At 39.8% G+C, this 27,661-nt stretch overlaps 1 protein-coding gene and 1 long non-coding RNA gene across 6 annotated transcripts in view; both read right to left on the bottom strand.

Moving 5' to 3' along the window:
- Positions 1 to 303: 303 nt before the first annotated feature.
- Positions 304 to 9,215, bottom strand: LOC148186614 (uncharacterized). Its single transcript, XR_015779564.1, has 3 exons — positions 8,696 to 9,215; positions 2,287 to 2,556; positions 304 to 398 (listed from the first exon to the last, which is right to left on the bottom strand). It is a non-coding gene; the product is annotated as an uncharacterized LOC148186614 (long non-coding RNA).
- A 2,986-nt stretch (positions 9,216 to 12,201) lies between these two features.
- elmo1 (engulfment and cell motility 1 (ced-12 homolog, C. elegans)) overlaps positions 12,202 to 27,661 on the bottom strand; it is a 147,769-nt gene continuing 132,309 nt past the window's right edge. For all 5 annotated transcript variants that reach the window (XM_088089908.1, XM_088089909.1, XM_088089910.1 and 2 more), the window contains 5 exons: positions 27,509 to 27,621; positions 19,268 to 19,375; positions 18,769 to 18,851; positions 15,232 to 15,309; positions 12,202 to 13,684 (listed from right to left, as the gene is read on the bottom strand). In XM_088089908.1, the coding sequence (XP_087946034.1) occupies positions 13,484 to 13,684; positions 15,232 to 15,309; positions 18,769 to 18,851; positions 19,268 to 19,375; positions 27,509 to 27,621 (583 nt within the window). In that variant the 3' untranslated portion in view covers positions 12,202 to 13,483. The remainder of the gene's footprint in view (positions 13,685 to 15,231; positions 15,310 to 18,768; positions 18,852 to 19,267; positions 19,376 to 27,508; positions 27,622 to 27,661) is intronic.

A 27,661-nucleotide genomic window follows, 5' to 3' on the forward strand; every position in this document is an offset into this window, starting at 1 on the left:
TGGAAAATGGGCTAAAAAACAACATAGTATAGTTACGGTGACATAGGTTTAATCTGCTGAGGGACTTTTTAAGATATACTGAGCTCCTTTTTCCTTCTCTTGCTCCCTCCATCTGCAAACAGTCATGTCTGTTTACCGCATTATGCTAATTCCGTTGCCTCTCTGGAGCATTTGTGCTCCCATGTTTCCTTGTTTCCCAGATCGTGGATGCAATCTTGGCTGCGCCTGATTTTGGTGATGGCTGTGCTGATGCTGTGATCCTGCCTTTGGTTGTGCTTGTGTTGGGCTGCACTGATACTGTACCTCTGGCCTGCCTTGGTCTTGGTTTTGCCGTTGCTGTGGTCCTGTCTGAAGCTGAGCCTGTGTTGTGGGTCCATGGTTGAGCAGATGCCATGATCCTGCTTGACAAGATGTATATGGAGAAACGTCAAAATAGAGCATGTTAAAAAAACAGCTGAAAACGACATCGTAAAATATGATAAAAAATGTCCAGATATGATATATCAAAAAAAAAACAAAAAAAAACAGGTTGTAAACAACATGGTATGGCATGTCTAAACACGTCATTGTATAACTTGTCCAAAAAGTAGCAAAAACCTCATAATATAGCATGTTGAAAAAACGGCTATAAACAACCAAGTATGGCATGTTGAGAAACGTCATAGTATGGCATGTTAAAAATCGACTGAAAAGAACATACTATAGTATGTCAAAAAATGGCGAAATTTGACATGTATGTCATATGTCGATAGTATGTCCAAAAAGGCATAAAAATGTCACAAGATAGTATGTCACCCAAACAGCTTAAAAATGTCATACTATAGTATGTCGTCGACAATGTCATTAAAAGACCATACTATCGTATGTTGTCCAAAACAGCATCAAAACATCATACTACAATATGTCATCCAAAACAGCATGGCATACTATAACATGACATTTTTTTTACAGTTTTGCGGCAACAAACTAAACTATGTTTAAAGTAAAGTTTTTGATGATTTTTGAGTGACATACTATACTCTAACATTTTTGATTATTTATGAGTGACATGCTTTACAATGACGTTTTTGATGATTTTTCAGGAACATATAATATTAAGATGTTTTTAATGATTTTGTGTGACATACTTTACAATAAGTTCTTGATGATTTTTGGGCGACCGTTGTAACGGGTTTTTGATGATTATTGGAAGACATAATAAAGTATTACGTATTTTATGGTTTGTGACTGACATGCAATACCTAGATATTTTTAATGATTTTTAAATGACATACTACACTTTGACTTTTTGATGGACATACTACACTATGATTTCTTTGATGGTTTTCGAACAAGATACTTAACGATGACATTGTTTATGTGTTGGGACCCAGGAACTCCACGAATGATTTGTTCATTTGACCACCTGACATTGCACATGTGTCACATGACCTGTGAGTTCCTCCTTCAAAATGGCTACTGTTGTTTTCATGATAAATTTTCACAAATAAGTGGCATAGAATGGTATGGCATTAAAACAAGTGATTTTAAAAAAGTTATAGTACAGTTTGCCATAAAAAATGTCATGCATTTTTTATAATATTGTATGTCACAAAAAATGTCATCATATAGTATTAAAAAAGAAATGGCACAAAAAGTCACTGTATATTATGCCATATTATGTCATTAAAGGAGTCATATTATAGTGTGCTGGATAACAGTAATATAAAGTTATAGTTTAATGAACAACCTTTTTTTCAATTTTACAACAAACTACAAAGGTTAATACCTCAGAAAAGCCGTTTCAGTCTAATTAATACTATAAATATTAAGAGCCTTGATTGTCACTAGATTTAATTATTAGATTTTAATTCTTCTTTAAGACCCCACAGACACCTTGTGACTTATTAAATGTTTTTTTCTGAGCCTTGGCTACTCATAACATCAGTTTAACTGCTGTGATGGTCCTCATTCCCCACACCTAATTTAAAGCTTTCTGAACATCAGCCACAATGTTTATAATTTAACTTTTACTGTTTAAATCTTATCCATATGTTTGAGAGAGGGAAAGACAGAAACTTTAACCAATGCATGTTATGTTCCCTCCATAGGAATTAACTGGAGCAAATTACAGATGAAGGGAAAGACTGGAAACAACTTGAAACAAATTTTAAGCACTTCTGCTGCCACTTCTTTCCTATCATTTCTAGTTTCAAACCTTTAGATAGAAACTTTCTGTCAGTTTTCGTATCACAATAACTCTTGACTGAAGGGTGCCAGGGCATATTAAAAAGCTGAGAGTCTTACCTGAGATTGCAACAGTAGTCTTAAGTCTGTTCCTTGGCTGTTGCAGCGAGCCATCTTGACAGTATTTTCCAATCGAAGCTCTGCGCCTGCTGTCATCCTACACACACTGGCACTGGCAGGTTCTGCATCGGTAAATATAGACGCACAGGGCTGCATTTGGCTCGCCTTAGTCTTGTGTCAATCCCACACAATGGAGCATAAAAAAATGGCCCAATGGGAGATTTTACTCTCTTCCTTTATCGATCTCTCCATCACTTTTTCCTCACACACCTAAGATGAGAGAAAAACAGAAATGAAGGACTGTCACTCCAGGATTTCTTTTGAAAGACACAAACAAACAAAAAAAACAAACTGTGGCATCTTTGAGTATGATGAGAAGTGCTTCAGTCTCAGAGGACTGTATGGTGGGTGTGCAGACAGGGAGACAAGTGCTTGAGTTGGATTTGAACCATATAAAAATATTATTGACTGTGTGATGCTTTATTGATTACATTAAGGGAAACTCTGCTCGCTATCCCCACTGAAGTCAGACAGCAGGGTCAGCTGGGGAGCAGCACCAACTGAGAGTGTGTTTCTCACTTGGTTGGAGGACAGACCCTCTACCCATCAGGCATTTGTTTTATTTGGTGCAGCCTTGAGTGGGGCTGGCAGAAGGGGAATCTAAAAGATTTATTGCTGCATCAGACAGACAGCCACTGCGGTCTTCAGCACATCATCATCCATCTTTCATTTGCCTCATGTCTTTTTTTCTTTCCTTTTTTTTTTTCTTTTTTCTTTCAAATCAAAGCCCGAACATATGGGGACTTCTGAAAACTCAAGCAATTAGAGGCGCAAACCTCACGGTCCAAAAACAGACACCCGAAGCAAAGTTCAGTTCCTTTGTTGCCTCGTCTTCATCAGACCCCTCTCCTCAGTGGTTCTCTTGCTCTTCAAAGTCATCCTGAGTGATTCATGGGCTCCGGTTCACAACAAAGTACCCGTCCATTTTACAACATCAAGAGGTGTCAACCTTCACCAGAATTAGCTCCTGAGAGACGCAGACGAGAACAAAAGACTTGCGTATGACATGTTCACTTGCTGAGACTGCTTTTCACCAGAAATAGAACAAAAGATTGTGATGTGCATGTGTGTGTATGTGTGTTTTAAAATGGAAACACAAGAGAGATGAAGGGGGTTTAGTGATATAAAGAGGAAATCAAAAAAGACAATGCAGTGTTGGGGTTTGACTAAAATGTATATGTTTTAAAAAAAAATGAGTGAGATATAAAGATGACAGGTGAGAAGGGGACCGTTTTAGCTCTGTTAGGTTCAGTTTCTTCTTGACAGGTGTGTTTCCTGCAGGAATATGACAAATGGTGCAAAAAAAAAGTAAAGGCATTTTAGAAATACAGACACCATTTTTCTTTAGCTATTCAAGATCGCATAATTAGAAGACAAATACAAGTTCTGTGTGGAGTATTTACCCAGTTAACACAGTTACTTTTTTTGACAACCTCTTGACAAACTCTGACAATGAGGAAAGACCAGAAGAGAATATCAGAAAAAGGGAGTTTGATTTCTGAGGTCAATAATTAAGTTTGAATCGTAGGTTTTAAATGAGGAATGTGTGGGATTTAGTGTTATCTAGCCATGATGATTGCAGATTTCAAACATCTAAAACTTCTTCAACGTGCCCATGGATGGATTACTTAATGGGCCTCCCGGGCAAAGGCCCAGGGGCCCAAAGTTTTAGGCCTAAAATGACCTCAAAAACAGCCCAAAGAGACATAATATTACCACAAAGAGACACAAAATTGCCCCAGAGAGAGGAAAAATGACCTCAGAGACACAAAACCACTATAAGGAGACACAAAATGACTATAAAGAAACACAAACTGACCAAAAAAGACACAAATTTACCCAGAAAAAACAGGAAATGACCACAAGGAATCCCAAAAATATTACAAAACAAAACAAAACCCAAGACACAAAACAATCACAAAGAGACATGAAATGACTAATAAGAGAGACAAACCAACCAAAAAAAAGCCACAAAAGTACCCAGAAGAGATACAAAGGACCACAAACAGACTGCAAAAAGATGCCTAAGAGACTACAAAGAGATGCAAAACCACCCCAAAGTCTGTGTGACTAGCTCCTAAGTAGGAGAGGTAGTGGGCCCTTTTGCGTATCTGTGCCCAGGGGCTCAAACTCCTCATTAGAATTCCTTTAATTGTTTTAACTGGGAGTTGAATTATCCCCATATGTCCTTTCCTCTCCAAAACAAAATAACCCCATGATACAAACAGGTAAAAACCCAATAAAAAGCAGTGTCACCTTGCAAAAAAAGTGTAGACATCTACAAACCAGTGATACATCTCAAGGCTTCAGATCAGCTCCTAAACAGATCTTTTCCTCAACTATTATTTCCAAGGTGAAGAATGAGGAGAGAAAAAGCTTGTGTCTATTCTGAAATTGGCAATACAAATCAACTTGATTTCCTTTAATCTACAAGAGTTTTTCACTTGTGCAGAGTGAATGCATCTTGGCAGAGACTTACTCCTCTTGCTGCCCATTAGAAATGCATTAGTCCTGGTGTGCTTGTATAACTCTTGTAAACACTGACTGACTGCAGCAGTGTCTTCAATCAATCACCACACAACCACCAGCGAGGGTAAGACGCTCCGATTCATTATCGAGATAGCTGAGATTAAGCAACTGTTGGGGTGGACATGGAAATCAATTTTAGAGTTGTATCCGTTTATCTAAATCACAGTTTCCTGCTCTGCTGGGATGATCTTTGTCTGGGTTAATGCAATCATTTCGCCCTGCTAATCCTGGCCCAGGGCCCCGGGTGCTGCAGCTGGAGGAGTGGACACAGCCGCTCATCTGCCTGTTCAGGAAATTTACCTTCCAACTCTAGGTTTCAGCTGTGAACATGCAACTTTTTTGCTGTCAGTCATCTAGCCTGCTCACCTAATTATCATTAAGATATAAGTAGAAATACCCTTAAAGGATAACATAACACAAGGCTGAAAATCAGCATTTCACTGTACTTGCTGGCTATAAGTTTCAAAAGCTATCGCACATTGGTGTGCTCTGTTTAGGGGCCCCATACCAAAATAGATTTAGTATGACATATAGATATGAAGAATATTGAATTATGTTGAATTATGTTATGCTATTTAAACTTAATGTACCTCCCAAATATCTTAAAACACTTTAACACTTTTAAAACACATAAATCAACTGTATACCCCTCTACATCTTAGGAGGAAAGCCAGCCTCAAGTGGCCATTCGATGAACTGTAGCTTTTAGCACTTTTGCATTGGCTTCATTTTTCAGTCTTAGAGGTTGCTAATAAAACTTTCTTTGTAATGACACATTTCCAGCTGTATTTGTGGCAACCAAACGAAGTATTTTGAGTTAACACATGATGTTTTTCTAACCCTAACCCAGTGGTTTTTGTGCCTTAACCTAACCAGAGAATAACCACAACAAATTTAAAATTAAAATACAAAGAAACATAAGGTTTCATGATGTATGCTGCGTAAATTTACAAAATTTAACATATGGCATATACAAATGTAACATATCCGTAGTTTGCAGAAATGTACAGTGCCAACATTTATCCCGGGATATAGATTTCAGATTTTGATTCAAAAGTGCTAAATCTGAATGATGCTCAGACGTTTGTGACTGTGACATCACCTTTTTCCAACTGATTCTGAGCCACCTCAAACCAGCGAGAAGACACCGGGCAAAATGACACAGACAGAAATCTGTAACGTAAAATAACCAAATCTGTTCTGACTTTGGAAAACTTTCCTCTAACTTCGTACAACCACATTTCTCATAGTGACAAGCTGATTGAGAAACATTTATGCATCAGTGATCTACACCTGAGTTTTTAATCAATAACTCTCTGCTCAGCATCTGGAGGTGTCCGTCACATTGAAGTAGAAAATGCTGCACCCAGCATCGGTCTGTCTGCTCCACACTGACTGAACAGAGTTGCTCTCGGGTCAGGTGAATAATAATGTACAAGGGATATGGATCTGTCCCTCCACAAATCAATAACATCATGTAGCAGAGCTCCTCCCTGCAGTCTCTGATGGGTCCACATTGGACAAATGTCTCCCGTAATGAGAGACTCGGAGAGAACAAGCAGAGAAAACAAGTCAATACAAATGATGAGCAGGAAAACTTAGAATAGCTCTCACCCGTTTTTTCTCTCTTCCCCTTAAGCTGCGATTTTGGCACCATTAGATTTGTGATTTACTCCAGTAAGACGACATTTTGTCAATAACACCCTTAGGGAATGGCTGAACTATGGCAGTCGATAATAAAAGACGAGAAACAGCAAGTAGAGTTTCTTTGTTTGTATTGGTTTCACCCTTAATCCTTGCCTGCTTTGAAGATGCTTTGATGATGCAGCATAAAATCGTTAAATGCACACAAGCTTCCTGGCCTAAAGTCTGAGGTGATTATGATGTCGATCTAGAGGCAAGAAAACCAACAACCATCACAAAATCTGCTCTGACTTTGAGAGAGGTGAAAGGGTTAGTTCACCTCTAAATCAAAAACAACAAAAAACATGTTTTTTGAATAGGAAATTTGATTTCTTTTTTCTGTAACTGATACATCTGCTGCCACCCAATTATGGAAGCGAATTCAGTTTTAAATGAAACTCTCACTCACATAAATGGAAATGAGGCAATGTCCTAAAAATCCACAGCACTCCCTGTCAATTGTTTTAATTGGAATTTGGTAGAAAGTCTTTTTTTTTTTTGGCTGATTTTGACCCTACAAACAACATCAAGCGGACACTAACAAGCGCAGAAGGCGGACGAGTCTCGATGCCTTGCCAACTTGTCTGAGAGCCCGCTGTAGAAGAATGCATGCCCATATAATCAGTTCAAGCTTTAATCTGATTTGATTAGTGAGTCCTGCTGGACGAGCAGAGGAGCTGCACCCTGCTGGCTGCAGCCCTCAGGCTGCTGTCACACACTCTGCGTGAAGTCTCAGAGAACCTGTAATGAGGCCAACTAACTCCTTTTCTCTCCTGTCTTTCACAGGCAAGTGCGTGCATGAAGACACATGCACAAACACATACACATACACACACACAGACACACAGACACACAGACAGACACACAGACACACAGACACACAGACACACACACCTGGAAACGAGTACTTCAGGGAATCAAGACATGGTAAGGACCTAAAAATAGTCACTTTGCTGAGCACTGAAGCCTTGCTAGATTGTTTTCTCCAGCAGCTGAGAGTATTCACATTAACCTTTTGTTAGAACACACACACATAGAGCACACAGTGTAACTAATATACTGATAATTTATACGGATTTATGTAGAAATAAGATTCCTAAAGAGATACATTATTTGGTATCAGAGATTAAATCTCTGTTTTAGTGTGTGTCAGATGATCTGCATCGATATCTACTGGGAAAAGCACAGAAACCATGAAATATGCACATTTATAGGAACAGTGTGTAAGATTTAGGGGAATTTAGTGGCATCTAACAGTGAGGATTGAACATTGCAAAGAAGTGAAACTGCTCCCGATTAGAATTCCTTCAGTCTTCATTCATTGTTCAGGGATTTTCACCGGGAGCCAAATTATTGGCAGAGGTCTCTACCTCTCCAAAACAAATGGACCAGGTGATTAAAACGGTAGAAACACAGAATAAAGCAGTTTCACATAAAAAAACAAACAAAACAAAACAAAATAAAGCAGTATTTTTCCAATGCTCTTGTCGCAGAGTGTCCGCTCCCTATGTTGGCTGACGCAAAAGTACAAAAGGCTCTGTCTAAAGCCAGTGTTTGTTTGACCATTCTGGGCCACTGTAGAAACATGGCAGTGCAACATAGTCATCTCCACGGAAGAGGAACCACAACATATGTAGATATAAACATCTCATTCTAAGGCAACAAGAGCACAATTATTCTTGTTTTCAAGTGATTGTAAACTCAAGAAAACATATGTATCATATTATATTACATTTCTGCCAATATATCCGCCTAAATCCTACACACTGGACCCTTAAGACGCTGGAGTCCGAGAACTTTGACTTTTTTTTTCTTTTAAAATTACTCAAACTGATTATCAAACACGTTTGCAATGAATTTAGCAGTTGACAGTTAATTATTAATTAATTAATTGATTCTTCATTGCAGCTCTACTTCACATATCAAGAAGTTAATATTTTTTATGGTCTGTATATCTGTATTGAAAACCCCTCTTTATTCTATCTTTTAAATAAAACAGAATAAAAATCATATTCATATTTACAGTGAGAGATGGTGTCCCACACCGAGGAGTGAGGGACTGCTATGACCTGTGTGTGGGGAAATAAATATTGCAACTTGTTGCTGTTGTTTTGTGTACATTCTGCATTTGTCTCACCTCTTTTAAGCAGAATTCCTCTTCCCTTTCTGTTGTTTCTCTCTCTTTTGTCCATCTTTGTTAACGAGTGGCTAAGAGTTTCACCAGCTCCAGTGAGTAATCCACTTCACAGACCAGCTCTTCTCAGCCCCGAAACACCACAGCCTCTCCTCCCAGGAATGGATCCATTTAAGTGTGACTGTTGACATATCTGCCTGCTGTGTGTGAGCCAGAGACGGGGCGAGTGATTGAAAGAGTGTGTGGTAGGCTAGAGAGTGTTTTCTTTTTTGCTCAAGAGAGTGCGAGACAGATGCTGTTAGGAACTGACTTACATTTCTAATGAGCACGAGGGCATCGGTATCCATTGGTGAGTGAACAATCTTCCCCCTGAAGACGGAGCTCAGCGGAGGTTCCTGGGCTGGCTGGTAGATAGAGCCGTCAAGCAGGAAATGGTGTCACACACCGAGGAGTAAGGGACTGCTACTACCTGTGTGTGGGGAAATAAATATCCTGTGACACAGCCAGGCATGTAATGGGAAAACCCAGGCACCAAAACCCAAGGACGCGCGCACACACACAGACACACACAGACACTCACACAGACACAAAGGCAAACTGAGTTGAAATATTCAGGAAAACAAAGGCAGCTTCTCGCTTTTTCTGGGTCATAAAATCAATAGTGTTTGACAGATTTTTTTTCACATAAATTTTTAAGGATGACGATGACTTTTGCAGTGAATAATTTATAAACTGCTTTATTTACTGTAGTGTTGAGATATTAATCACATTCTATAGTGGAACATAACATCACCTTCAAAAATAGCATTTTTTGCCCACTTCAACAAGTAGAAAATGTAACTAAATCTAAATGGGTTCAAAGAAAATGAAGCTGTGATGAAGATGAAGGATGATGTTTGAGCTTAAAGAAAGTGTCTGTGTACAGCGGGGTGTGTTTTAGAAATGACAACAACAGTGACACAACATAGGCTACCAAGGCATTGTTTTTCACTATAAAGTTTTGTCTGGCCACGTCTGCAACCTTGCATGCAGTGGAAGCTCATCAAAGGAGATGAACTTGGCAGTCTGTGGAGGAGGCGGTGATGGGATGGTGCAGACACGGTGCCACTGTGGACGACATCTCTTCCCCCCCAACCAAACTGTAGAGTGTGTGTGATGAGGAGCACCTCTCATGACCAGACAATAATTTAAGCATGTGGGAGTGTCTTTGTTTCACATTACTACAGACTGAATGAATGAGAAGTGCACAACCCAAGCTGAAGACACTTTTTATAAGTATTAAATTTGTCATCTAGTTTACTATTTTTTGTGTATGTTCTAGAGCTGTCAAACAATAGTTTTTTTAAAATCGTGATTAATTGCAGAATTTCAATAGTTAATCACAATTAATCACATTTTTTAATCACATTTTCAGTTCAATCCTTTTACATTACAAAACAGTTATGAAGTCCATTTTGAAAAGGTAAAGCAACAAGGTCAGCGGTCAAGGGACCCACGTGAAATAACCTTGCTGTTTTTCCATTTACAAAAGTTAGCCTAACCTTGGAACATTATTCACCCCCCTTTTCTGAAAAGTATCATCACTGTAGCTTTACAACTCAGCTCGGTACAGCCTCTCAAAGACGGGATAGTTGGCTGGCAATTAACGCGATAAAAAAATAAATTACACGCCGTGATTATCACGTTAACGCTGACAGCCAAAGTGCTTAGACTGGCATAGTTCTTATTAGCAGTGGATAAAATAATGTCTATATGTGTAGATTTTTTTTTTTAATTGAGTAGATGTTTTCAACATCTGGCTTTGACTAGTTATGATTTATAATAATGAATGTGTGTTGCTTGAAATCAGGACAAACAGATGTAGAAGGTAATTGCACAGGGTGAGAGACGTGAACAGGCAGATGATAAAAAATGCCGTTACTTTAGTAAGTCTTCGTTAATTATGTTTCAATGGCTTTTCTATGAAAACACTTGACAACTGTTAAAGTGTTCACACCATAGACTGTATATAAAGATGGACAACATGAGCACATAAGAGAAGTCTGCCATTTATTTTAACCCAAATTGCAATTTGTAAAGTTGTTTTTCAACTGTTTGGACACTACAAAAATTGGCTTTAAAGCCTGGCACACTTCCTATGGGACTGTGAAAACCCTGAAGGCAGAAGTGAAGCCAAAACATCTTGATCAACTCCTGGTGACTGGGTGCAGTAAAGGTCATAAATCCCACCCTCTCCATGTTAGCAGATGCCAAAGCAAAACAATCAAACAACACGTTTTTCCCTCCCAACACATTTTTCCTTAAGATGGTTTTACTCATTTGGGGTCATTCTAATAACACTTATGTTTGTTCAAGAGTTTGAGTTTCTTTTAAGTTTGATTTTAAATAGTTATTTGATGCTATATAAAGGGGGTGTGATCTCATAGCAGCCCTGTGTCAACTGGTGTGACCGCAGTCGAGTTGTGCAGGTGTATGGGCAGGATCTAGGCACTGCGGGTTCTTCCCCTGATTACCACTGCAGAGTCTTTGGATGTAAATGACCGCAGCAGCACAGGATGGAAGTTTCCATGATATTTTGGTTTTATTTTTGTACGATGGGACAAAGTGGAGACGTGTTGCCCATCTTTATAAACATTTTATGGTCCACTCAAGTCTATGTGGGAGATGAATCATCACAAATGACCTAATATAGTGGAACCCAACTGTCATGGTGTGAGTTTGGATGAGGACCGAAATGCAGAAAACAAAAAAAAAGCGGACAGGTATGCAAACGAAAGCGAGCTTTAAATGCAAACAAAAATAAAAAACCCAACAACAAAAAAAGCAGGTTACCAAAAACACACAGTACAAATAACCCAAACTGGAATAAACCAGGATCACGGAGAAGAACCTGGGTGAAGACAGGAGCAAAACAACACAGAGGATCACCACGAGGATAACGGCAAGGCTTACAGATGAACTGACAAAGAACAAAGGGGAACACACCAAACACACACACACACACACACACACAGGGCACTAAATCGAGAAGACAATGGCACACAACTGAGGACGGTGGACACAGCGAACAGAAGGGAAACACAGGGATTAGCTAACAAATGAAGGTGAAGCAGGGAACACGATGGTGGAGCAAACACGACAAAAACAGAAGAGGTGTGCAGAGAAGACTCTAACAAGGAAGGACAAAGAGACTGATACATAATCAGGGAAACACAAAGACAGGAAGTAAAACCAGACATGACACAAGAGGACAGATACTACAAAATAAAACTGGAAACAGAACACAAGTAACATGAACACATAACAAAAACAAAAACACAAAGTCAACAATATAACAAGAACCATGAGACCAGTAGTGAAAATCAGACCACGTAGCAGGTTTGCTGTTCTTAATTAAGTAATAGCCCTTCACCTGGATGTGCGAAACACCCATATGATCCTTTCAGTGCGTGTGGTTGAGAATGAAGTTGATGTTGATGAATGAAGAAAGGAAGAGCAGGAAGAGGTAGTTACAGTTCTTAAATCTTTAATGTAAACAGCAGTTTTGAGGGGCTTTGAAAAAATCTAAAGAAAAAACATCTGAAGGTATTAAATAGGAAGGGGAAAATATATAAATCATACTAGAAATAACAACCATGATCTGTTTTTAAATTAAAAAAATACATAAATTTCCAATTTTGTGGCCATATAGTCCTGAAAACACAAAAAAAGACAACTTCCCTTTACCAAAAACACTAACATCCTCTTTATATCACCAACTACTAGGCAGTTTCACAATTTAAAATCCCTAAATTATGACCATCTTACAAATGATGAACAAAAAAAAGCTCAAATATTGCTTAGGAATGTTGTGTACAGCAGTCATTACAACGAGAGAGACTCAAATGAGGGAGAGACGAGTGTGTGTTTCACAACGGTGGTGCTTTTACGGTTGTTTTTGGCAAAGCCACTGTGTAGGTGTGTACAATATGCAATAAGCAGCGGTGGGATAGCAACATTAACATTAGAATATTTAAAAGAAAGGCTTTTTACTGTAGTACAGTGCCTTGATTTTTGAGGATCTACTTATTCTAACAGTCTTCAGTATATGTGTAGCAGGACAGAGCAGATATAAGAGACTATTTTTATGAAGTATTTCTCTTAAAATGAACTTCAATCTTCCTTTTCAGCCTCTTGAAAAACATTTAGCTGCCACAAATACTGTAAGTGAGAATGTGACAGGAAATACTGCTGGAAAGATGACGACAAAACACGAAACTCTGTCCCTCCCTGCTCCTGAACTACACGACCATCATCCCTCCCCCCACAAAAGCCCTGAGGAAAAATAATAAAGTAAACTTAAAAAGAAGACAACAAGGAAGCTGAATTTCTAAGCATTTGTCTACACCAATCTTCAAGCAAAATGACAGCGGGCGCTGCAGTCAAGAAGAAGAGGAAGTGAATGTCTCAAAACATCAGACACAGGAGGAGAGTGAGGAAAAAGACGCAGGACGACCGACGACAGGCCAAGAAAATACTTCCTGGTTTCTCTTCTCCATGACCTGATGACTCTGCATCGAACCCGAGTCCCCTCAAGTGCAGCGAGCCTATCAATACGCACCGATTTCTCTCTCATAAAGGTCTAGCAAGAAGCAAGAGGAAAATATTTCAATAAATCCTTTTTCTTTCAATCACAGTTCATGTTTTATATCATATGGTTTTATTTGTTTTTGTTCCAGTTTATAAGAAAAGGGGATTGGTCCAGTGAGTACAGTAGGTGCTGGGTGGATTCGGGCTCGTGGGGTCGTTCGTCTAGTTACAGTCGTAAACAAAGTCATAGTTGCTAGGTTCTTTGGGAATCGGGGGCGGGGCCTCGGGAATCTGGATGTTCTCTAGATCTAAGAGGCGGAGCTTCATCTCCATGGAGAGCAGGGTGTCCATGTCAGATTTGGTGTAATCGCTGGTCATCTCTTTACCCAGGAGGGCGTTAAGACCATCTGTCCACACGCAGTACTGCAAAGACATGGATAGCGGGAGATCCAAGATGAAATCAAATCACACCCACAAACTTAATAATCCCAAAATCTCCAAACTAAAGTTAAGCATGATGTGTTTTTCCAAAGGAGTGCGTTGGCAGCGTACAGACTCCACCTGCTACAGAGGCATGCAGGCATAAAAGATGCTAACCACCAAGGGAGAAAAGTTTGTGTACACTGTGACTCAGGAGAAATACAGCCAGGACACTGTGTTCTCTCTTGTCCTAAATTCTAACTTCTATGCTTAAAAAAAATGTCTAAAAAGTTTCTGGCGTCAAAGCACAATGTGAATCCTTAGAGGTAGTCTTTAAGTATTAGATCTCTGTTTGAAATGTGGAATATTACACCATAATCTATGAAAAACAAGAACACTTTCTATCTAGCAAGTTAAAAATGCATTGTAGTTTATAAGCAGAGCTGTTTTGAAAAAGTTTTTGAGGTAAACTACAAGTTGAGTCTTAAGTTAGGTGAGACAAGTCCAAAAAAAGGTGTAAATCCAAGCTACTGTATATGCAAAAATATTTGGGTGCTATGATGACATATACACCATCAAACAGTAAATTTGCTGGAAATGATCACGCTAGTGTATTTGAGTAATTGCCCATAAAGGTCTAAGGGACTCTTCACCCCCATATTGTATATTTTTCCGTTTACCTTCAGTGCTGTTTATCAGTCTAGATTGGAACATAATGGAAACAGATGCAACTTGGCTTGAGCGCCAAAGAAAACCCAAAATAACTCGACAGCAATGTTACTTTCAAAAAATCATGAACCGGTTATTTAAGATAATCACAGACCTCGCTGTGAGAAGTTTCATGTAGGAACTGTTCAAACCTTTCACTAAGCAGAAGGAGGTGTGCATCTACTGCTAGCTCATCTAGCGCCACAGAGCTAGCTAACATTACAACTCAGCTGAAGAGGATGCCATTAACATTCACATCTTGTGCTGTCACACGCGTCGTGACCATGAGAAGAAGTTCCTACATGAAACTGCTCACAACAAGGTCTGTGGATCATCTTGAATAACCGGGTGATGATTTCTGGAAAGAGACATTGCTGTTGAGTATTTGAAATGTTTTTTTATTTGGTCCTTAAAGCACAAGACAAGTGCAATCTAATTCCATTACATTGAATGATAAATATTGATATTGCAAGCTACATTTACATATTTACCATGACAAGTTATTTTATTCATATCCCCTATTCAAAAGTGCAAATTTTCAATCGCTCTGAATGCATACCATTAAAGTGACACAGCATTTTCCACATTTTCCTTTTAAATTTGTTTTAAATGTGTGTTATTTTGACATTGCTGAAACTAATACACAAACATTTAGTCTTCTGTGTTTGTTTTAAATGAACCACTTGAACATAGTGATAGTTTGCAGTACATATTTGACTCCTACACTTGCATCCACACTACACTTGTATACTGAAGCAAAGCCTGTCTCTTTGTGTGATCACACATGCTCATTCTGTCAGACATTGTCAACAGCCGCTGGGCCGCCGCTGCTGCTGGCTTACCTCATGCTTGTCAGGAGCAATAAAGTTTAAATATTCGTCCGACTCATAGAGGACAGAGAAGGCCAGCTCTAACACCTCCTGGAGAGAGGACACAGTGAAAGGCAGAGATGGGGGGTGGGGGGGTGCAGAGACAGAGCCGTAGATACAGGCAGTGACAGAGTGGTGGAGGTGGGATGGAGAGATTAAAGAAAAAAAGAGTGCAGAACAGGTGAGATTTACACCACAATATCTTCATACCTATGCAATCTCCCTCTCCTCCTCACGTCTTGTCACCATCTCTTACATCAGCTGCACATCAACTCATCGGGTATCAGTGAGGTGGAGCTCAAAGAGACGAATACCTGGGATGCCCTCAGATACCAGACATCGAAAAATGCCTGGGGAGGCTGGGAATATGATGTGATATGATTTCGGGTGCATTCCCTCAAAATCCACTACGGTCTAACTGAAGGAAATGAACTGAATGCAGTGTGAGGACAGAACAGGTACACTGACAGCCACATTTGTATACATAAAATCAATTCATTAAACGCTTGCTTGCAATCTGCGTGAAATTAGCGTCTGATTTACTACGGCAGCAGGTAATTACACAGTCAGAGAGTGAGACTGCAGCCTTGGTGCACTCTGTGAGGGAGAGCTTTAGCTCAGTGGTGGGATTTGTCTCAGATCAGGAGGCTCAGAAAAGAAAAGATGTAGTGATGCTGAAACAGATACTTATTACTGAATTGATGGGAGTTCAAAAACATTCATACAGCCAAATTCAATTTGACGAACACTTATTTGGACATTTACTACTCAATGCATATTTTTTATTCATGGAAACGTCTATCAAAACAATACTGTGAGAGATTTAATTCAAAGCCTTAAAATAAGTACTAGAGAATGAAAAACCTTAAAGGAAACCAAAGGTTATATTTCAGACTAAGGCCATGTTCACCCTGCCAGCTCAAGTCTGTCTTTTGGCATATTCACAGCGAACCCAGATTGATTTTTAAAAGTCTGGACAGCTTGAGACCATATGAAATGCGATTTTTGCAAATCAGATCTAAACCACATTTGTAGGTGGTTTAAAATTTGAATCCAATCATATTTCTACAGATTTGTCTCAGCGCGGACACTCTGGCCACTCAAATAGGATTTCACAGTATCTTTCAACGTGACACAGTGATGATGTCAAATCCAGAGTGACGGAGAGCTGAGCAGGATCCATGCTGCTGCTAGCAGAGCGCGCAAGAGGACAACATTGAGAACAACAGTCCGTGGACAGACGCTGAAATAAATTTAAATAAATAACCGCAACTAGAAAGCATCATTTTTCGAATGGCGAGAAGACGGACCTTCATTTTTCATGCTTCAACAAACACAAATCTGATTTGCATGCAGTCTGAACGTAGCCCAAGAGTCTACGGTCATGCTAACAGCTCTCTGAAGCTGTACTCAGGCACACTGGTCCTTTGAGTTAATGCTAACATCAGCATGCTAACATGCTCACCCTCTCGATGCTAACATTTTAGTCGAACATCATTTCATCAGTTTTGCAGGAGTGTAGCAGTAGTGTAATAAAGTTATATGTCAAAATCAACATTTTGGGATCACAAAAAATCATTACAGTTCATCCTGTGGGGACAATGAATGTCTGTACGAATTTTTTTAACAATCCATGAAAGAGACATTTAGATATTTCAGTCCCGATGACATTCTCCTCCCTACAGCCATGCCACTAGCTTGGCTACAAACAAATAATTAGGAATATATTAACGAAATAGCAATATAGCCAAGTGAAACACCAAAAATGCAGTAGCTGCAATTGTTTTTATGTCAAAATAGTTTTAGTATAGTATTACAAAACATACTTTTATAAATGAAGCATTGTGGAGCTACAGAGGCCCCAGCCTAACAGAACATGTTTGTTTGTTACAGACCCCAGCAAAAATCACATAATCATTTTTGTATTTTTTTTCCCAGTGAAAATGAAATGTAAAAATTACCATTCTCACTAAAATCACAACATTTTTTGCATATCTTGCAGCCCTAAAAAAGAGATGGTGGATGTAGATGATACCAAAGTCTCCTCAGAGTCACAAGAAAACTGCAACCAAATTCATGAATGAAATAAGTGTAATCCCTCCAGTGCATCATCAGCCTTGTTAGCAGTTCAACTTTATGGCCACAATGCGCTTTATTCTGTGTAATAAAATGATGGCGCTTATTTATAAATTTTCTTTTTTTTAAACTATTTTTTGTTTGTTTATGAACCAATTAAGCCCCCCTCCCCTTTCTTGCAGTGGTTTCTCTATTAAAAGAGATTTCAGTAAAATACTGCTTAATTAAATCTTCTATTCCCTGCTGCACAAATCTGCACCTGCTCTTTAGATGCAGAGGATTTTCCACACAAATCGGACCCATTGCAAATTGCATTAAATACAGCAGAACACGCAATCATCCACACTTATCACATATCCTCCAGTCATTTGGGCGATCCTCCCTTTAAATGCATGCACAGCACATAAAGCAGAAGGATGTGCTTCAGTAATGAGATGCAAAATGCCACACAGATGACAGGCAAACTGCACTTCTGGGTCATTACTCCTCTTAGTTAAATAACATGCATACCTAGAGGCACAGGGAGTGTCTGAAGGTAAATATGGCCCTGACTACACATTTAGATATATGTGTATGGCATACATTTGAAATTAAATGATGTGGAACAGCTTATGATGTATATATCTGTATGAATTTTGGAAATGTAGTCAGAAAACACTGCCTGCCACCTCACCCACCCGCCTCTGTCTCAGTGTCCCACAAATGGTCCCCATGCCAGCTCGGCTCCAAAGCCTGTAGAGGTGACTTTGGCTGGCCTTGTAACAGTGAGTAATGAAATGTGCTTGTGTTCTCATTCACAAGGCTGGGACAGGCCTGCTAGACGGCCCGCAGACCCCCCTCGGGTCATCCTCCTAGACCTGCGCTTATCGACAAGGTAATAAAGGAGACAAAGCAGAGAGGAGGCGTGCTCCTTTGTCTTCAAGGCTATTTATCCAACATCCAATATATCAGGGTCCCGTGGGTGGGGGGGCGAAGGTTTGCAGAGGCAAAGTGCAGGAGAGGAAGGGCTGATGTGTACACAGACGCAGACAAGACGGCTCTTTCATCCTGGTTAAGGCTCTGCAGAGGGCATGCCGATGTGTTACTTTCAAATTTATACAGCAAAGAAAAGACGGCGGCATGTTTTCAGCTCTTTTGCCATTTGTGTCTGCAGCTAAAGGGCTATTCTGCCAATTTTTTTCCTGCAACAAAACCGCTGGTGGATACATCTCTGTGCTGAGCATTGAGACGCAAGTTATTGTGTTATTTCCCAAAGCAAAATTATGTAACTGACATCGTGTTATGCAACTATCACGCACACAGAAACACATTCTCTCGCCTGGATACACACCCACCCACCCACACATATGCACGTGTACACAGGCGTGTGCACACGAAAATGCACAAACACACACACATGCATGCATGCATGCACACACACACACACGCACGCACCTTGTTTTGCTTCAGGGCTCCCTTCTCCTTCATGTGAGGACAGTCTTTGCCGGTGATAACAGCTTTGATATCAGCCACAGGCACTGCAGAGAGGACAGAAGGGAGTTCACAACAACAACAACAACAACAACAACAACAACAACAACAACAACAGCAAAAGCAACAACAACAACAGCAAAAGCAACAACATCCTTGTGACAACTGTGTCATCCCAGATGGGTGGGTGGTTTATTCAAGTGACTTAAACTTTACATTTTCTCCACAGATCTGTCACTGTGCGAACTGATGTTAACACTGATTTTTAAAGCCAGCAGCAGTCAGTGTCAATGACAGTCGCTTGTCACTGCCCACACTGTGTTTTGGTGCTTCAGCGAGGACAGGGACTGTAGACTTGTACTGGAGAAAATATATATTTGAATGAACTTGGTGAGCTGCAATAAAAATACAGACAGTGTTACAATAGTTGATAAAGACATCAATAATTTCATTTAACACTCACGTTTGTCCTGTAATGAGTCGTGGGGCACTTCACCCTGAGGGCTCTCTTCCAAATCCCCATAGTGCAGGACTTTATGGTTCGGAGAAAGACGGCAATACCAAAACTTATCTAGACGAACACATGAGGAGAGAGAGAGAGAGAAACAGAGAGACAGATTTAGAGGAGTTATGAAATAAGTCAGTGGCTGGCAGAAGACATCATATGGGATCGCATGAGTCATCAACAGGAGAGAAAATTAGCATGGTAAAAAAATCTGTGACAAAAAGAGAAAAAAGCCTTGAGGAAAATCCACAGATGGGCAATAATGCTCTGCATGAGGGGAGGGCTCCTGATGGACAGCAATACAGACAGTTGGCCTTCATTATTTTAATAATGATCCAACAACAATCCACACACTCAAGTTAAGATCACAGGACAAAGACATCCAGAGTGCTTTTCTCTGGCTCAAATGAGGCAAAGACGAAACCTTAACTGTGAACTGATGACATCTATTTTGACCAGGTCCTCAGCAGATGCCTATTCTACCTACAGGAAGCACCAACTAGGACTAAGATTATTTAATGAAAAAACGGGAAAGGTTTTAGACATTTCAACATGATTTAATTTTAAATAATCAAGGTAACAGTGATTAGAATTTGCACTTAAATACACAAAAATGAAACTTTGACACACATCACGTCTACTTTTGAGACCAAGTATAAAGAAGAAGATACACTTATATGACCATTTTTACAGTTTGTAAACATGCTCATATGCAAAAGTGGAAGTAAAAGCCAACCCCAGTTTCACTCTTGTTTGGCATTTTGCCTCTTTACATGTGTACTTTTTCCACACTGTGTCTCTTGGATGCCTGTCTCTTGGTTGCTACCTGTTTATAAAGCCACAACCTAACAAAGGGAATTTTTTGGTCATGTTTGGGATCTTTTTTTGAATTATATATAAGATGGAAATAGGTGCCTATAATATGCTAGGGGAAGAAGGCTCTTATCTATTCTATTTTTTATTCTTTTAATTTATGTCACTCAAAGTTGAGTATATATGTGACACTGGATCTAGTATGTATTAATAAATGTTGATGCACTTTGTTATCGTATGTATATTTGATGATATTTATTAATGTTGCTGTTTTTTTTCAATGGTTGTATTGTTTATTTTGAAGTGCTTGTTTTTCTTTACCCAACGTCTGACTCATCAAAAAACGTAAATAAAAACTGAAGTGACAATAAAAACAAAACCTTGGCTTTACCTGACTGCTGCTGTTGGAACACGCTCATTAAAGTCCCAAGCACAGGGAATAAAAAGAAAATAAAAAAATACAGTGGGCAGAGTGTCTGCAGAAAAATACACTGCCCAACACTTTTAGTGGGTCATAAGTGATCATTGAGAGTCATTACTTCTGTATGAGTCTATGCATTTTTTTCCTGGACAATCCAGCATAGTATAACTTTGAATTTCACCTAGCTGTATCATTTCTACAACAGAAATAGCTACATGACCTCTATATACACCTGCTAAAATGAAAAGCAGTTTTGAGGCATGTTTTTAAGCCTTGAGACAAGTAGTGCTGCAACAAAATGCCACTGAATACTTTGTTTCACCTACACCAAAGTAAGAAAGCTCTTGAAACAGGTTTTAGTATAACATTATTAGTTTTGTTGTTAAAAGCTGGACAGAATTAGAGTAAGACATCAAATGCTCAATAATACATAATTGCTGATCAAGTTAAGTGCTCTTCTCCTGGCTGCTGTGATGTGTAATCCTCCAGCAGCCTGTAACTACCAGCTGCGTCTATAAAGCGCTCCTCTGCAGCAAGCCTCTGCGGACAGCCTCTGCGGCCAGCGTGGTGTTCTTTAGTGGTTTCCTGCCAAGGTGGGCACGGAGCTGCGCTGGCAGTGAGCGGGCACAGACTGGGGAGGCCTGTCTGGCGTGTGCATGGGTGGTACAGTCCAAATCCTAATTGCTGAAAATAGACAGTTGGCGCTGCCAGGCTGGTGCAGAGTGGCACCAGTCCATGGGGAGCGACTAGATATGTGTGCGGCGGCTGCGAGTGGAGGGGCATTTTTGGAGACGATGCAATCAAATGTTCAGCTTAACTGATAGCGTGACTGATTTGTGCGTTTATGCATGTCTACACACAAGCGCATATGTTCCTCCTTTGGCTTCAAGACGCTGTATCTCTATCTTGGACTGAACATACTTTTTGTATCATTTACACTATAATTGCCTTGAAGGAGTACTACCATAAAATGATCACTTGTACATTGACTTTTTGAAGAAAAAGTTTTTTCCTTGCATGCTTCTACTGTGAAGGACAAATCCAAAAGTCTTGATGAATTGAAGTCATAAGGGGCCAGCTCTAACAACAGCAAACTTTACAGTACATCTGTTTAAAAACTCCCACACAACCTGAGCAGTACAATTCAAGTCTCATTTATCCAGTCGCACTATCAATTCTTCCCAAACACGTGCATTTTTACTAAAACCATACCATCTAAAGCTTCTGCATAGGAGAAGCGCAATTATCCAGTTGTACTGAACATACGACTGGATAAATGAGACTTGGATTATACTGTACACGTTGTGTGAGAGTTTGTAAACAGATGTTTTGATATAGTTTTGCTGTAGCTTAACGTGAACCCTTTTACTGCAATTCATCAGGAATTTTCTCCATTTTTGGATTCCTCGTTCATGGTGGGGGCAAGCAAGAAAAACGAAGGGAAAAAAAAGAAGAGTTCTCAAATTCAAGGTAACACAGGGTGAGTATATGATGGACAAATTATCACTTTGTGGATAATGTATTTTCTTAATCTGATTTAGTTGTCAGAACATGGGAAAATGATACAATAAGATTCAGCAAAATCAGGCCAAATACTAAGTTTACTTTTGCTTTAGTGCAGCGTTTACACAAGGTACACTCTGCTGAGCCCCAAGTGACATTACCTGCCAGTACCTGCACTTAAAAGACAGTACAAGTAGTACTTTTTCTTCCAAACTTCACAACACCATCAACCTGAGCTTTTACAGAGAAGCACCCCCCTTGTAATGGGCAGAATGGCACTTCGGAAGGTAGAGAGAAGAGTCATCTGCACTGAAGTCAGCCAAATTAATATTTGATGTGGGTACTTGAGTCCCTGCAGGCTGGAGGACTTTGAAATATTCGTACAAGATGCTGAGGGAGAAGTGGGAGAAGGAGGGAGGAAGGGTAGCACGTTTTTTTGTATGTAAAAAAAGATAGGACATGACACATAACAGTAGATTAATAAGTATACGTATTGTAGAAGTTTGTCTGAGCGCAAAAGAAAAGAAAAAAATGACATTAATAAACCAAGTTTCCGTATTACGTATGCAACACCCTGCTTCTGATTTAACATCTGGTTTCACGTGATCCCCAAGTGAAATTAAAATTGCTATAGGGCTCAATTTATTCTTGTTCAGCTCGCCTAAGTTCTGCAAGACAAAAGGCTCTTTGCATTGGATATACAAATGGCTATACTGCATATAAGTAGCAGCATGAGAACAAAGGCTCAGGGATAAGAAGGAGGAATAGATGCATGGGTTACAGGGAAGAGAGATGGGAGTGAGGGGAACAACTGAGAGTGGTATACATTCAAACATGCATAATAGGAAAAATACAAGCAAACCAAAATAAAAGGAAGTCTTGTTGAGAATGTCCTTGACGCCTTTAAGTCTTCAGATGCAAAGACAGCTACAGCTAACTTGTAGCAGGCAGACGACTTCACTACAGTCGGGGTGCTGTTGCAGCAGATTAAAGTCAGTGTAACCCTACAGGCTAGTGTGCTAAATTAAATCCAGTGAGGCTCATGAACTGCTTCATATACGACTATGTGCGGGCGTACTGCTCCTGAATGTAGAATGCTTTTATTTCTGTGTTTAGTGTGTGTGTGTGTGTGTCCTCAGTTTCTTCGACAAGGAATCTAGGATCTCTGAAGTAACAAGTTTGATACGGTAAGATGAGACTTTTCACAGCTTCTCGCCCAGTAAAGTCAGACCAGCATAAGTCAGCCAACCGTACGCAGCGGAGACGATTGGACATCCGATCTGGGCGATGCTAGCCACCTGAACATCTGTCCTGCAACATCTTTTCAATCTTTTTTTTATCTTCTTCCTACATTTGTTTTCAGTTTTTCTCCAGTTTTTTTTTTATTATCTAGCTTTGACAACATCTGTATGACAGCTGCCAAGACAAATCGTGATCAAATGCCAAAATGTAATGGTGTTCATAAGAAAAAACTCCACCTGGTTGTGCTCAATTAGATTTGACTTATTGGAAGTATTCCTGCAGGGAAGCTGATGGCAGTAATGCAATAACAACAAACCGACTCACAACCTGGGCTTGTCACTGTGTTTTTTTTTATTATTTTTTAATTCACGTGTTTGTATGTGTAGACAGAGAGAGGTGAGGAAAAGGGCAAGAGGGAGGACACAAGAGTGAAGCGATCAGGTCTCAACTGGATTAAATCCTCTTTGACCGAGGAGCAGTGTATTATACAGGCTAAATGCTGCTACTCCTCTCTCTGTCCTCCCTCCTTTCTCTCAAGTGGCAGCAAGTGTGAAACACGATATTAGGCCGAATGATTCGAATATGCTCTTATCTGAGCTGGCTGCTGGGTATTCACTTAATATCCTTCTTCCACTCTCCTCCACTGTATCATTGAAGAGGAAAACTATCAATGCTGACACTGAATCAAGTCAAAAGAGCACCAGTATAAATGGAAGGATGTAACCCCTCCATCGCACAGCCAATGGATCAAAGAACATCAAGCTAGAAAAAATAAGTGCCCCCTAAATGGCTCCATTAAGAGGTTTTACAAAATCTCTTAATGGAGAACCTAGAATCTGCCTAGAACTATGAACCTATGACTCTATAAGCGGTCTGTCCTGTATGTGCTTAAATGCACTACAATGCAAAAGTTTCGTTTTGTTGTGTGACCTGTCCGTTTCCCTTTCTTTTGCTTCCATTTCTCTTTACATTTCTGTTCATATTTGTACCTTCAGATTCTACATTAATGGCTTATCTGATAAACTGAAAGCATCTCTATGAATAAAGTGTTATAAAAAAAAACACTCCTATAACTGGGCTCAGGCTGCAGGAGTTTTAGGCTGACTTATCTCTGCTACTTTCTCCCGACAATCGGAGGACATATCTGGCCTGGGAACTTCATTGGTGTCAATTACATACCAGATTATCAGGTAATGTGAGAGGTTTACGGATCCAGTCTTACACCTCCATAACTGCTCACAGGCAAGTTGTTGCAAACACCAATAATTTCAATCGTTAGGATTTTAAAACTTCTGAACCTGGCACAAGTCCATAAATCCACAAGACATTTGCCTTCAACATATCATGGTGGCACACACAAATCAGACAGGTTAATGCCGGGTACACACACTATATGAGAATCAAGCCAACTTTAGGCATGATTGCCTCCTCCCGACCTGATTTTTAATCATTCATCTTGCCAGCATTTCCTGTGGTGTGAGGCATGTTAAGAGTGTTTTAAACATCCCCTGATCTGTTGGAAGGTTCGTCCTGGCTGCACCGATATGAAATTGGAAATGTTGAACATGTTCAATATTTACGAGTGTTGGGGGGGGTGTCCTGCAGGTTAATTAACTAACCTGTAGCTCCCACTGTAACATGTACAGTCAATATATACACTGTCATATTTCTTTCTTTGTTGAGTGTTTTCCAAACAATCATTTATTTTGGCTAAATCGAGCACCACACTCTCAGACCCCACAGGGCACTCTGGGCACAGACAAGGCAGCAGAGCGCCAGGCACAGAGAGTGAAACTCAGCCGTTCATTAATACATGTAGAAATAGAATAGTCTATTTTTATGATCAATGGCACTTTCATTTTTGCGTTGTCCAGCATTTATTTTTCAACCTACTGTAGAGGAAAACTGTTATCTTACCATAGAAACTGTACACCATGCCATCCAACATTTGGTCTAAAAGTATGCCGTCATTTGCCTCCACAGCAGTTGCTCCTCTAATCTGATCTGATAAATCCTGATCGATCTGATTGCAAACTGATTGCATGATCAATTCTTAATCCTGCAACTCAAACTGAATAAAAAAAAAAAAAACATGAAGTCGCAAAATGTTTTCATATTTGTTTACCCTAAAGTCACGTTGAAGTGATTTGTGAAATGTGTGAGATGTGCAAGACTGTTTCTAAGAGTCAGGACTGAGGATGTTCATGAAAAGAATCTGTTAGCGTGTTATGTGCAGTTTTGGCCAAATTTATGCTCTTCACACTCATTAGGAACAAAACTGTTCATCACTTTGTTCAAAACCAGATTAGCATTGACAACATTGCAAAAATAGTGCAGTACATAAACAGGCGGTTGCTTGAAAATCCCTGAGCTATCAAAATAATATTAAATTATAAATAATAAATAACTACAAATTCAAATATGAAACAATTCGAAAACTATATGTTGACAGCTTATGTTGACGTAACATACCGTTACATTTCCTTACTTTAAAACTGAACATACGTGGTTTTTTGTCGACTTACCCTGCCGTTAAACTCCTCCTGACTTTCGCTTTAGATGCTGCGTCATAACCGTCGTGCTCGCGTGTCCTTCACTTTTGCATATTTAGAACATACTTCTTTGTTTTATATAACGTGAAGTGTTAATGGATGTATTATAAGTCCTTTAGAAGTTTTCATACTACGAAACGTCCTCTCTGCCTCCGCCATGACTCTCCAAAACACCCGCTTCTCCCGTCTGCATGTGACGTAATCAGTCCCGCGAGACCATGCGCGAGACAGCGAGTGACGTAATAATCGCGCGACACAACGGCTGTGTTCCAAAAGTCGTTCAACATGCCCTTGTTCAATTCCCCTCGGCACTTGATGTGAATTTAGTGAGATCGACCCTTGACGGGCTGAGGGAGCAACTGGACAATGATGGTCACTTCAGAGGTCTATGTCACCCACAATGCATTGCAGCTATGCATGCTTTGCAAAAAATTACATCCATGGTTAGGGGGCAGTGATAATTAAAACTAAGGTTGCACCACGGAAGAAAGAGAGGATGAATAAACTGGTAAATAAATAAAAAATAAAATTAAATAAAGGTACATTCACCATCTGATACTTTTCAGTTTCACATCTTCTAATATATCTCACATGTCTGTAGCTACAGGTCGGCTTACTCGTATAAAAATCCACATTATCTGTAAATACATTTTGCAAGATATCATAAACCCATTAAAAATAATAGTTTTGATAATCGTGATGCAGATCACACTCAAAAATTATTATATCAGAAAGTGTATGTGTGTGTGTGATAATTAAGAAATAAATGCAGTATAGCGCTAACTCTGCAACTGGTGGTCGATCCATGATAGTCGGGCTGAAAGTGAACGAGGGCAGATGTGTTTCATTTCAGTCCCCCGCCAACTTTCCCTCGGCTTTCCAAGTGGCCTCCGTGCGATATCCACTGTTACCTAACATCAAGTGCTGAGGGGAAGTGAAGGAGGGCAAGTGGAACAACTTTTGGAATGCAGCGGTTAGTTTTATTTGTTGCCAATGCATGTAAAAATCACTTTTATCGATTCAATCGATTTTATCAATTTGTTGTTACAGCCTTAAAACACTCTGTCTTGTGTTATGTCTCAGAGAAACACATACTGCTTTATTATCTTTACTACACCCTCCTTACTGCACCGTAGAGCCCGGGGTTACCACTGTCTGCTCTTTTGTCATTCTTTCATGTCTTTTCTCAGAGCTTTCTCTACAATATATCACAACAAGTGTGTATAAATGTGTGTTCACTTTGCCCTTTGTGTTTCTCTGCATGGCATGTATCTGTATGTAGGGGCAAAGGGAGGGGAAGACGGTGTGTTTGTGCATCTCAGGAGTAAAAGAGGTATGAGGTATGTCACTATATGTTTTTGTATCACAGCCTGACAGAGACAGAAAAATGTGTGCGACGATCATGACAGCAGATCCACAGCAGCCCAGAGCTTCAAAGATCTGCTGTGATACATATTTCCAGTGGGATTTCTCACAAAGCAGAGGGAGTACGGCGATGAGCCGGGAAGCAGGAGGGAGAAGAACAAACAGAAGACAAGAAAGAAAACTGAAGGATTGTCCTCGTGAACACAGCAGAGGGTGATGTGAATTTCGATGCCTGTGTGGTTACGATATGCGAATGTATGTATCTTTTTATTCATGTATGCATGTTAGTACTTTGTGTCTCACCTTGCCTCCTGCGACTACTTATTTTCCTAAAGCAGGTTCCCTCGCACAACCTGTTGAGCCTCTGCTGTTTGATCAGCTCCATGATCTCGGGCTGGATCTTCTCTCTCAGCTCCCTTTGGACAAACAGAAAATGCACGTTATTGGTTTAATTAT

The sequence above is a fragment of the Plectropomus leopardus genome, chromosome 17 (genome assembly GCF_026936395.1).
Source record: "Plectropomus leopardus strain MGB_pleo_1.0 chromosome 17, ASM2693639v1, whole genome shotgun sequence".
Lineage (NCBI taxonomy): Eukaryota > Metazoa > Chordata > Actinopteri > Perciformes > Serranidae > Plectropomus > Plectropomus leopardus.